The sequence below is a fragment of the Ptychodera flava genome, chromosome 14 (genome assembly GCF_041260155.1).
Source record: "Ptychodera flava strain L36383 chromosome 14, AS_Pfla_20210202, whole genome shotgun sequence".
NCBI lineage: Eukaryota > Metazoa > Hemichordata > Enteropneusta > Ptychoderidae > Ptychodera > Ptychodera flava.
The window spans coordinates 19,144,837-19,158,811 of NC_091941.1; the positions used below are offsets into that span (position 1 = coordinate 19,144,837).

A 13,975-nucleotide genomic window follows, 5' to 3' on the forward strand; every position below is an offset into this window, starting at 1 on the left:
CCTTCACGGTCAACCTCGTTCACAGTATCAATTTACACAGCACTCACGCTGTGAATCACATCCTCGAACGAGTGCCTCAATCTCCTACCTGTAACCGTATGTATCGATAAGCAACTGTCTATTTAACCTTTGAATTCCGATCATACACACGATCTGATGGGCATTTTACATCACTAACAAAAATGCCGAGTTCTAATCCCGCGGACTTGTTCAACAGAAAAGCAAACCTACCCTGCTTGCTCCTTTAAATCTCGCGGGACAGTCACACATTGATTTATATTATTGTAATGTTTCCACATCAGGGAATGGAATTTTTTTCCATGGGTTAGCCTTGAACCGGAACGCCCAGGTTAATCTGAAACATTTCCATTTTCCACCATGTGGTTGAATACAAATTGGATCTTCCAGGTCTCGGGACATCTAGAGAATAAGAATTATCACATTTTTATGCAATGATGAGGATCACTTTAGAAAAAGCCAAGATGCTCAATTTGCCAACGTGGTACAATGGTAGTAATAAATTGCTTGTGGTTGTCAAGTTGGAGACACGCTATTACGCTTGCAAAAATGCGTGACCTGTTGTAAAGAAAACGCGCGAGGAAACCGTCAGTGAACTACTGGAATATGTTGTGTTGAGGAGACTATCTGTCAAAATGGCCGAGTTGAAATATTTAGGCAAACAACAGTTACTCCATGTTAATTCAGCGTTTAGATGGTGTCACCGGCTGCTCAGAAAATGTTCGCCCTTTCAGTGACGGATTACTACATTACCCTTTTATTTTTCCTTTTCAATCACTTTTTTTATCTTGACAGAACATCCCCGTTACTGTGACAACGGCTAAGTAGTTGAGTGTTCAAGTGAGTTCTTGAAGCGCGTGGGCGATTGTCATGAGCAAGACCAAGTTCAACTAACGGTTGTCTTATTCTTTGGGTGTGTTAAATCTGGTGTCCACAATTTTGACAGCAAAGTAAAAAATATTTTGGCATTTTTTGTGTAACCTACTGCATACCATATCTCAATTTTCAAGGAAATAATAAAGAAATTTAAAAGGGATCAGTTGACGCAACACTAAAGGCTGTGCACTGCATGTCTATTTATAGAATCGACATTAAGTCAATGTTTATTACTGATTGCTCTTTATGTAAATTTCACTCAAATAAGCAAATGCGTGTGACCCAGGCCACCGATTAGATGTGGAAAACTGTTTTTTTCTAAGAAATGATATCCTCGTGTTGTCGTGATATAGACTCGCTATTAAAAACGCCGTTGTAACACCACAGAAGCACAACACGCCGTCAAAGAGATAAAGCGCAAATAATCGGGGGATTGCAGGTACTTATGACGAAGTGCGGCTTTCCAATCGGATGCATTTATGGGATTGGTGGCAACGGCCTGCTTTTAAAACAGGCAAGTGTTAGCTTAATGAATAAAATGGGTTAGCCAGCACTATTGCAAGGCCTATCTGTCAGACCTATTGTTAGCATGTTGTTTACCACCGGGAGTATATATGTTTAAGTATATATATATATATATATATATATATATATATATATATATATATATATATATATATATATATATATATATATATATATATATATATATATATATATATATATATAATGTTTACAATGTGCCCTCCCGGTTATCACCATAATGGCTTTATGGCAACCTCTGAACTTTGGCACAGAGAGTACGGTGCAAAATAATTGTTTTGTGTTTTCTGTTGAACAAGTCCGCGGGATTAGAACTCGGCATTTTTGTTAGTGATGTAAAATACCCATCAGATCGTGTGTATAATCGGAATTCAAAGGTTAAATAGACAGTTGCTTATAGATACAAACCCGCCGGTTACAGGTAGGAGATTGAGGCACTCGATTGAGGCACAGAGAGTATATACATATATATATATATATATATATATATATATATAGATATATATATATATATATATATATATATATATACACATATATATATATATATATATATTCTATATATATATTCTATATATATGTGTGTGTGTGATCGTGTGTGTGTATTATATTGAATATATTTAATAATAAATGTATATCTACTTCAAGTAATTTATACGTATATGTGTATTATATATAAATAAATGGAGATACATATCGCATACATTTATTCATTCATTAAATACTCACTTTATTTATCAAGTCGGGAGCATTTGTTTCGTCGAACTCAGGTGGGTCATGCATAGTTAACATTTAATCAGGACACCACATTCACTCGCTGACTTGAGCAAAGGCCACATGAAGGGACGTCGGCAAAATATTGACTCTGACTCGTCTGAAAACACACTGTATAGTTCACTGCCCGGCTGTGACGTCAAATGTCGATTTTTTTTACATATCCTCATTTATAAATTTCGATATCACAAGTACCGCAATATTTTGTCTTTCTCTACAGGGGTGCCTGAATAGAGTTGCATGATAGTTTCCCCCAGCTTTTAGTGTCGAATTAAAGACCAGGCGGCAAAATAGTAGCAAGGTGATTTCTGGACCGATTCTTTTGCTGTATGTGTATGGTTTTCGGGTCAATAAACTCTAGAGTTTCAACCCGGCAAGATGTAAGCTTATTAATTCTCACTTGATGCCAGATATTCACTTAGCAAGTACTGGTCCAGCTGACCAAAAGCTAGCTCATCATTATAAGTGCCATTACTTCAGAGATCTCACAGGCACCGTCTATCCATACAAAATGCTGATGATCCACTTTACTTTTACTCATGCAGAACAAATAAGAAAGAACACAATATTAAAATAATGCGTACCCGAAAATTAGCAAGATACATTAATTTAATTTCTGAGCTAGTAACCTTACAAAATTGTTTTATCTCGCCTATGTTCTCCTGAATAGTTTGTCTTGAAGTGCTTGTACAAATATTAGTCAAGGGTAAAAGTGTGCGACTTGAATTCCATAAGCAGGGGAAAGTGTGTTCATGGCAAGAGAGATGAGAAAAGTAGGCTCTGAACCATTCATCACCCCCACCCCCCACCCCCACCCCAAGCGTACGGTGTAGAACGATCATTCTTTGCCGTCTGGCAATAAGGGTACTATGCATGTCAATAAACACGAACATCATAAAAATTATTTTACCTTTAAAATGTTCATTGTGTGTATCGTAAAGATAAAATAGCGGTTTACGTTCACAAAGAACAGAGAGGTGCTGAGATTTGGCCTCGGGTTGAGGATTTCTATTTGTCAGTTTTTAATACTTTAAAATGTTGGCTAAACAGAGAGTGTGTGAAATTGCAATATTCTACATTAAAATATCATGATTTGGTCAAGATCGGAAAATCCAAACTTAGGGCTGGTCAGTTTCTTCGGCCTGGGGGGGGGCGGTGGATTATTTTTGCCGACGTCAAAAAGTGGCTGACCCCCCTATTCCAAATTTTGAAAACAGGGTGACCCCCCCCTATTCCAAATTTCTAAAACAGGGTGACCCCCCCCCCGGGCGCGACAAAGGTAAAACAAAAGATGGACATAAATTATATATATATATATATATATATATATATATATATATATATATATATATATATATATATATATTATATTTTACATTTTACATATATTTATATTTTAAATAGTCATTCTATGTTTTAGTGAAATTGTTGACATGTCAGTTGTAAGATAGGAATTTCAAAGTGTCAATCTTAAAGTTTAAATACAGTACATTTTGAATGAGCTGTATTTTGAATGAGCTGTAAATGTATTTCACACTTTCTCTGCTTAACCAGATGTCCTGAACTGTTGTACAGAAATGGATGTCAATCATTAATATCAAAGAGGAAAAAGCAGTGAATCAAAAACTTTGATGGGTGTTAAGACTTGCCAACCATCCAATTAAATCTACTGAGGAGCCATAGAGAGCTTTTTTAGCCAAATCTGATGTGTACAGTGTCTGAGAGGACCTTTTCTTGTGTAACATTGAAACCATAAAAGCACAGCTAATAATGACAAAAACTGCCTTTTTTAACTGTTATTTTGTTCATAAAAAAGCATCTTTCTACAGAAAACCTATGAAACAAAGGGAAATAATTGCATCAATGAGAAGGAAAGATATCTTGTCATTTTTCTATCTCTAAAATAAGTCACTGTATCAAATATATATTGTAAAATATTTGTGCATGTTGCTTTCTCATACTGAATTCTCACAGAGAGAACAGAAAAGTATCAGGAATTTGTCATCCTTTCATATGAAATGCAGATTTCATAATGGTACACTTTCACTTAGCAAACATCAAGATATCTCTGAAAGTATGGCGCCCTTCGCGCCAAAAAATATGAAACATCCTGATATCTCTGATATATATGCCTTGTATATTAAAGTCATGCACCTGAAGGGCATGCTGAAAGATGTATGATATATTAAAGTAATGAGCTTGAAGAGCACGCTGAAAAATATTGAACATACAGATATCTCTGATGTATGTATGCTTGATATGTTAAAGTTGGGCGTGCTGAAAAATATGACTGATTATTAAAGTTACGCGCCCGAAGGGCGCGCCGAAAAATACAACTGAATGATGAATTTTGTGGCTGACACTAGCATTTTAGGCAATGATGAGCCTGTGTCAAAATTCAAAAACACACTGACCCCCCCCTATTGGGCATTTCAAAAACATGGTGACCCCCCTATCACCAAAGTCAAAAACAGGGTGACCCCCCCCCCATGAATCCACCGCCCCCCCCCCAGGCTGAAAGAAACTGACCAGTCCCTTAGATCAGAAGGTGTTCCTGGTGGAATTCTGCTCCATTAGAAACTGAATGAAGAATATACTAGTAATGCTTCAATCAGGTCACCAACGTAGGGGCAAGTATCGTTTCCAGTCCAAATGGCATGCCGATACGAGCTAGCTATGTTGTCCCCTTCTTTAACGCTGAAGTGCATCTCTTCATTACGATGCCAATCGATGAGAATAGTCCTCCGTCAGCCCATGGCGGCAACCTATCGCAATATTCAAAGTACTCGTTGATAAGATTAATTCGAAGGAAAGCCATACAGTGAGAATGTCTGCATTTTCCGTAATTGTTCTGTTTTTAAGTACAATTATTTTGATTCACTCCTGAAGATCACGTCGATATGCCTATGGTGCTCAGTTTGCCAAGATTGTGTATGTTTTCTGTGATGTCCAATGTTATCGTCACGGTTGAATTTTAGTCCAAAATGCAATTTGTTTGTCGACAGTAACACGGTACATTGTGTACGCAATGTATTGGCTCGGGGAAGCTTGTAATAAGTATAAATTTCTGAATGAATAGCGTAAGCTACAAGGAGAAGCGCCAGAAAATATCTCTTTTAATATAATATAAACAAGGAAAAACTTCCAAATATTGTCCCTCCACGGTAAATGAGGGAAGTGTCTCAGCAACTTTCCAAATGCATAGGACGTATTTTCTAAGACCGGTGTTGCGATCTGAAGATCATTTCAACACTTTATGAAGACTGTAAAAAGGCCAGGATAATAAAGAAGAGCATTCCCCGTGTGGCTTAGATCTCCATTGTAATGTTTTTCTGTAATGTTGTTCTGTCTTGCCATTTAAGATGGTTTCTTTATTCTCTCTCCATAGTTATAATCGTAAATACAATAGTAAGTGTCATCGTTGACAACTGAATTTCAGTCCGAGCGGAAATTTATTTGTCAACAATTTAATGATAAACAATATTGTGTGTTTCAATCAACACGCCTTAGAAGATAGGTTAGGGCTGTCGAGAACTTTTTTATCTTTTATTTATTTGGGTGTGACCAATCAAAAATAGCAAACGTAAAACCCCAAGACTCTAAACTCAAAAAAACATTGTCAAAATGTCATGATTTTTGCCAACAAATAAATAGGGTAAATATGGTGGGTCGGATTACCAGAAATACATCATTTTTTAAAATTTGGCCTGGTTGAGGGAACGGTCTTGGCAACTATGCACGGGACGTTTCGTCAAAGACTGATGTTTTGACCAAAATATAACATCAATAATTTATCAAGACTCTTGAGTTAATTGAGAAAAGGACAACTATGTGGCTTAACCGAGCATCACTTTCATCAAATGGAAGGAAATTGCTTCCAACACAGCCTAGAATCGCAGCGGACGAACCTGCAGGGCTGACAAGATCACTTGTTCAGCACGCGAACGCCCTAGAAACACTTCGTCATTCTAGCGCAGACTCCAGCGTTAATGAGGCAATGGCTCTGACGGTAGAGTGTTTATTTTCAGCAAATAGCTGTTGTTCTGCTATTTGATTATTAGGAGGCAAAGGAGAGACAATGCAGCCGGAATGTAAACATGGACGACCCCTCCACTGTAAAATTGATCGACGTAAAATGCAAATATGCTCTTTTCTGGCAGGGAATGTATCGTTGTAGTGAGAGCGAGAGCAGCAGGGGATGTAGTGGCAGTTAAAGGAAACGCCAAGTTGGTGTCAAGGGTGCCTCTGTTCTCCTCCTGAGACCACGAGATGACAATGTGTAAATGTAGTAGATGGATGGCTGAATAATTGTCGCCTCGCAAGGCCATCCCAGAATGACTTGGTCATTATGGAAATTACAGCGTGAAAACTCCCTACGATACAGCTGTGTATATGTGTTAAAGGGGGCCCCCGAACGCAGAAAAGGTTTTCAGTAAAGTGTGAAAAATGTGCCATCAAAATTTCAACTTTACAATCCAAGGGAATTCTACACACTGAGCAACATGATTTTGTCTGAATAGTTTCTGTATAATTATGATAACTTCGAGTTATAGAAATTTGCAATTCATTCGCAAGGAATCCAAGGTGAACATTCCCCGAGAGAAATAACTGCACGTGACTCTGAAAAGGTCGAGAGAGCGATCGATGATTTTTTTTTTATTTTCTACACAATTTCAGCTTGTGAATATATTCTTAACTCTGTTGGTGTTGGTATAGCTTGTGCACTGAACACATGGCTTTGTTACACCCTGATACGTATTGCCGCCAAGCTATTTCATCAGCTGAGGAAATATTTCGCAAACGCACGAACTCGAAATAGATGTGGCATCCCATCAACATCAACAACCAAAGTTATGGTCATCAAATGTATGTCACGACGTCGTTAGATTTCATCGGGCACAGGACGATGTTGTTAAATTCCGCTGTGTAGTCAGTCATGCCAATAAGTTGAAATGCAAATACGTAAAAGGTGACGATTTCCATGCGCCGTCATATAAAGGGCCAGTAAGCTATTACTTTTCTTTTTTCACATTTTTTGTCAATATGATTGTAAGGTCTTGTTTTACTCTCAACACATGCTATTTAGCTTGTCAAATCGGCGTCAATACATGCAAAATGCTCTGTTACTGTTTACATTTGAATTCTCGTCCGGACCAGAATTCGCCGATGTTAACAATAGCAATGCAGTCTAAACACGTACAGGCTGAGTTGACGAGCTGAATGCTGTTCGTCCCAGCATGCTCCGGGGAATAGAACAAGAAAGCGTCGTTGACATTAAAAATGAATATAGTAAAAAAAAAACCATCAAAACTTGCAGCTATTGTTCCGTGAAATACAACATAATTGACACTGAAATTGACAAAACTCGGAATTAACATCATAGTTTGTCATTTATGTAGTTATTTATTTTAATATGTTCATTTATTTGTTTATTCTCTCTCCCACTTTATTTAAAGTGATATGGAGTCTTGTGTACACCTGGAGAAATCGCATCAGATTTTGGAACACATACGATAAAGCAGTCTAGGAGTGTCAACATTCAAAAGTGTGGCCCATCGTAAATTAAATTACCGCTGTCAGAAACAGTCAGCAGTATCTGACAATAAAACATTCTTTCACTAATGTGATTGCCCGACCAATGGTTCGAAAATAAAATAAACGTTAACAACCTGGAGAGCAAACCAGGCTCTATCTCTTCCATCATTACATTACTCCGGTGAGACGGAGATCAGAGAAATTAAAAACTGTAAAGTCTTGGATTAAATTATCTTATTTGGGTCATCGCGGAGTCGCCAATTACATTTCAACTGTCAAATCCGTCAAGAAAATGCCAATATAGGTTGGTCGCATCACGGTCTCACTTGCACTTTCAGTCTAGGCTCGTCCCCGTAATCCCATGGCATCGACTTGTGTTTATATCACAAGAAACAAGCGACCCCGAGGTTGTGAGAATTAAGTATTTTGTTCCCTTGAACAGCGTGTTTGATTTTTTGAGTGTGTGAGGATGCATGGCATTTCACGACGCAGGGTCATTCTGTGGTTGCTACACAACCACCCTCCAAATATCCACTTCGCCGGTCAAACTTGTAGCAATTACGATGTGGTACGCAAATAACACTAATTAAAATATGGTATGCAAATAACACTAATCAAGAGTTCTTCCGACTAATAAGTCATTAAAAGGGCAGGCCATTAACACGCTTGCTTTCCTTCACCTTGATACAGATATTCAAAGCAAGTGAAAATAGCGTTGTGGGTACACTCACATTGAGTCGTAACATTTGAACTTGGCCGGCTTGTAAATATTATCCGCACAACTCCCCTGATTTAGGAGCCCCATGTACACGCTCACGTTACATTGTCACGTTGTTTAATTAATAAACCGACCTAAATTGAGTCGAACTTGAGAAGATGTTACTAAGGGATTAAAACTGATCGCATTACAGGAAGTAGATGTGCGACAATGTTCAGATCGAGGCTACAGAAATTTCGAGGTTGAATTTTAATAATGCTCCCCACATGTACAACAATCAAATTCAAAACAGTGTTTGAATTTTGATAGGTCTGCAATGGTTTCAACCTTCTAAAAGTTTGAACAATACGCACGTACGCAGGCTGTTTGGTTTTCATAAATAATAATCTTGTTTTTAAAAAAGCGAATATCGATAAATATGTACAACGATCTCAGTGGAAAATGAAAAACAATGAACAAAAACCTTTTTTTTATTTCATCATAATGATAAAAATTTTACTTATGGCGCCGCTTACGGCCTGATGGGTAAGGTTCTTTCTATTACTTTTAGTAACGGAATAAACTGCTGTTAGTAATAAAAGTCAACCATCACTGCGTGTTTGAAAGATAAATTGCATGAATTTGTATTATTGCTGCTTGAAATGAAATCAGGTAAAGTCTGTTGCTCTCACAATCGTTCTACTGTGGTTCATTAGGAGAGCCTTAAAGAGACAAAGTCGCCGTGTTCGGCATTAAATCTCTCTATCATGTAAGAGGTCACTTGGTTAGAGCGATGGAACATTCTGAACAACTAAAACAGATATCAGAAACGATGACACATTCCTTCAATCTACTATATGATCATGCGATAACAATTGCTCTCCTGAGCTACGGTGTCATAAATAATCATAACAGTCACGAGTCGACATAATGCCAGTTGCCGCTCGATTTTAAACAGGTTTTGTACGAAATAGGGGAAAAAACGTTAATAACAGCGACTTTGTCCCTTGTGTGTAAATACTGAGTGAAATGACGCGTCCTGTCAAAATATTATGATCACAATAAAATGAATCAGTACATACGAGGTAACTTGTCTGGAACAATTGAACAAATTTCTTTTGCATACTTTTTAAAAATGTGTCATCCAAGTATATTTTCGGACACGTTTGGCAAAATATTTGTGATGCAAGTGACAATATTGTGTGTGTACGTGTGTGCTGCGTGCAGTGTACTATTTAATGTCGATGTGTGTCCCTGTCTGTGTGTCTGTGTGTTAGGGGTCATGGTGCAACCGATGACAGCTACATATTAATTTGCGAGACTGCGAATATCATACAGTTCTACGTTCAAATCTTCTCATTAGAAATACTTTCACCTGTTTCCCTTCAATAAAAAATTCTTCACAACTTTGAACTTGAATTCACTTAAATTATGTTTCTTCTAAGAGATACGTGAGAGACTTAAATCCATCATAGTCAAGTAAGATATTGCAACATGCCAGCTTTTGGTCGAAAATTTGTCGACTGGCGAAGGAAGATATTTCCCCAAACACGATGACAGTCACTGAAGAATTTTACAGGTGAATCAGACTATCGAAGGAAGACTTAACAGAAAGAAAATAGTTTTGATACAGAATGTAGAGAGAAAAAGCTTCAACCAAAGCTGAAAGACTCACTTTCACTGGCTTATATCCCCCATTGTATGTCTAATACTTTTGGCAGAACAGTTCCACAAGTATACTAATTGTATCTACATGATTTCATTGTTAACAATTAACGTTTTAGTCTCTACGTTAAAACCCTAGTAGCTTTAAATCTTCACAATTTTTGTCACGATTTCAGAGCAAAACCAAAGCAATGCCATGATATTGTGCTCACTGACAGACGTGCATCTGCTCGTCACTGCATTCGTATTATTAATGCATCAATAAATTTGAATGTAGAAATCATTTCTTTCAAATCATTTCTTTCGGTGCACCCAAAATATGGCGGCCAATGTTTTATGTATAGTTTACTCGTTATATTCATTCGAAGAGGAAATACTACAAATTAATATGAGAAACTGATCTTTTGGTATTAATTCACCAAAACTTCACTAATTTTTTTATTGTTTTAGGGAGATATTTTGTAATAGCAGTGTTAGTTCTAGAGTGCAGTGATGAGGGCGTTGTTCAAATGGCAGTTAGATTTGAATTTCCAAAATGTTTTCTACATCGATAGGTCGATAAGTGAACACATGATCACCGACATTGGTTATCGTACTTAAAAGAAGTAATACAGAGGTCAAAAGGGAAAATAAAATGCATGATAAAAAATATGCATCAGAACAGCGTCACAAGGGCTTTAAAGGGTCTGAAAGTTCACTAGAACTGCTTCACAAGGATGTACACATTGCATAAGATAAGTCTCACGGTAGCAATTGCAAACGTTTACCATGGAAATCACACGAGGTTTTGAATATTACGACATCAAACGTACGGCTTTAACGAAAATGGTGAGTACAATGACAAGAGATCAAAGAAAAAATCAATTGCTTATTTTTGAAAGACTTGAATCGAGTTTCCATTGAACAAAACTATAGACGGGTAAACCGACCATGGTGAAACGAAACAGAACTTGCAAGGTTCCTCTCTTGAGGGCGCTGTCCGACCACTCCTGCTACCGACGAACACTGTTGCACTCGCGAACAGTACGTTATGCACTGCGGATCTGAAATGCCAATCGTATCTGCATATGTATTAGGCATATTATTTCTATATCAATCCAGCTATGTCGGTCGGTACACACTGAAAGTTCCCAACACCATTACGGTAAGGCGTTTTGCTTAACATGTGTACGTCAAATTCCGTCCAGAAGTCTCCTACTGTTACAAAATTTGCTATAGGCCTACTGATAAACTTGAACGGTAAATAATTAATATGCATAAACTTCATGAAGCTCGTTCGATCATCCGGAACAACGCGAACGGTATATGATCTTGCTTTGTCGGTGAGTCCCCCTCCCTTCCTTGTTGACGAATGACAAATTTAGGCTTTGGCATCAATATTCCTCATGAAGCAATTGCAAGTTACGTACAACACCTGTCCTGGAGGCGAACCAATTTCCAGATACTAAAGAGCACCGAGCCCTTGCCTTGATAGGCGCGAGTGCAACCTAGGCGTGTACAATGTCAAAGAACACCGGTTATAATATTCCTCCACACACATTGGACGCCAGTTGCGTTGAAACTCCTAAAATATTTCTTCGTGGACAATAACAACGTGAACGCTGACGTACTTTTTCAGCTTTACGTACACTTCCTTTTCTATATTTATATTTATACATTCGTATCCAGTTAGGGGGTCCAGCAGACATTCTGTACAATTTTCAGCGAGTCTTTTACAGGCCTGGCACCCTTAGCGTGCTACAGATTGGTTACCGTTACAGTGCAGCCGTGTATATCTTGCTTGTTATCTTCCACAACATCAAAATCGGCAACCACCTTTGACGGGCTCCCGCTTGTATTCGATGTTCTTCTTGGATACCGCGTCTCTGCGGTATCCTCGAGGTGTTCGTTTGAATGATGCCTTTGAAGTATCGGAGACGACGCTTCCCGGCCGTACTCTTTACATCCGCCCATCTCTTCGTCTTCCTCGTCCTCCGACCGCTCGAGGGCGTTGTTCCGTCTCCTCAGGTAGTTATTTTCGCTCTCGAAATGCATGTCTTTCTTTTTCTTGGTGTTTGTCACGATCGACTTATCCGATTCCGTCATCCTGGGTAAAGAGAACGCGTATGTAGTGAGTTAGCAACCTTCGGTGGGTTGATAATGTATTTGGAATGTACAACTTTTATATATATATATATATATATATATATATATATATATATATATATATATATATATATATATATATATATATATATATATATATATATATATATATGAACCGAATTGTCCACTGATCATATGCAAAAGTGGTAAGGTATAGTGGGCTTAGATCTCTAAATAATTCGCTAAACTTTTTTTAAACTTATATATATATATATATATATATATATATATATATATATATATATATATATATATATATATATATATATATATAAGTTTACACCAAGTTTAGCGAATTATTTAGAGATCTAAGCCCAACATACCTTACCACTTTTGCATATGATCAATGGTCAATTCGGTTTCTCTGGGAAGTAAATTGTTAATGCAAAGGTGATGGATGGTACCAATAACGGTTTGATCTCAGTCAAGATATTTCATGAATTCAGTGTACGTTGCTGAACAGAAAAAAATATTCCGAATGACAAGCGATTTATCAATGTACTTTTGCAATGAGAGGAAAAACAGTGTGATATACCTGACTCTGTAAGCAGAACCCATCCAGGGATCGGTCTTGGACTTGAAGGCTATCTTAGTGTATGGCAGGTCAGGGGTCAAATTGTCCCAATATTTGTCCTTTTCTAGTGGCATCTGCATGCTGAACACGTGATCAACGATTAGATAGCTTACCTTGACAGAAAAAAAAAAAAAAAACTAAATACTTTAAAATGATACCCACACGCTGGGATACCGGACAGTTTGGTTTGCTGTTCTGCTCAACATTATTTGTATCATAATACGTAAGACTGGAAGAGAAACTGGAGAAGTGAAATGTGGTTTGCTGATCTCCGACGAATCCGTTCAAATATCGTATCTCTACATTCTGAGAGCAGTGCACTTAAGTAAACAGCCTTACGAATCTTGGATCCATATAAACGTGGCTCAATGCACGTTGGGGCACATATTCCAGAAGATAACAACCTTTAAACCCTTTTACTCTAAGACATATCAAACTTTATGAGGCGTAGCTTCTTGAAATAAAATTCCATGTTCTGATACGACACTTCAGTTTCATCGACAATATAATTATTGGCGTTCCACGACCAACTCTACAAAATTTGGAAATACCGCGATTAGGTAATATAAATGCCTGTATCATATCTCTACAATATACACAGTACAGGTCGTTCAGTTTTTTCTCTCCCGGCTGAAAGAAAATAGCTTTCAGTCTCGCCATTGCTTGTTGAAAATTGTTGTAGGTCGGTGGGTTTGTACATGGACTTGTCACGTGACCGGAAACACGCAGATATTTTGTCTATTCCCGCCCGATACCTTTATCAAAATCAGCTTCGCTTCTTGCGTTGTTTGGTCAAAATATAATATTACAAATATATTGATACGCTCCTTTGATACTTCTTCCGTGGATTCGTATCTCTCCTCATCGCTCGGACTGGCTTTTTTGAGTTCCAAACTTAAAATTCGGATGATTGAGAGAGATTCTTTTAAGACAGCTTACTTTTTGACGCAAATTGCTTGACACACATTTCCCGTGTGTGTCACTTTCGTTTTGGTTTTCGTGCAATGAATTTCTTGGTGAAATATTTTCACGATCTGTCTCTTCCGTCAATAAACATTCGGTTGAATTTCTCGAACTTGAATTCTCAAAATGATGATTGATAGTAAAGGGGTGCTAAGAAGTGCGTTAGAGAAGTGCCCTTTCCATAT

At 37.7% G+C, this 13,975-nt stretch overlaps 1 protein-coding gene across 7 annotated transcripts in view; it reads right to left on the reverse strand.

Moving 5' to 3' along the window:
- Positions 1-8,829: 8,829 nt before the first annotated feature.
- Positions 8,830-13,975, reverse strand: part of LOC139149641 (bestrophin-4-like) — an 85,141-nt gene continuing 79,995 nt past the window's right edge. For all 7 annotated transcript variants that reach the window (XM_070721479.1, XM_070721484.1, XM_070721483.1 and 4 more), the window contains 2 exons: positions 12,789-12,940; positions 8,830-12,194 (listed from right to left, as the gene is read on the reverse strand). In XM_070721479.1, the coding sequence (XP_070577580.1) occupies positions 11,846-12,194; positions 12,789-12,940 (501 nt within the window). In that variant the 3' untranslated portion in view covers positions 8,830-11,845. The remainder of the gene's footprint in view (positions 12,195-12,788; positions 12,941-13,975) is intronic.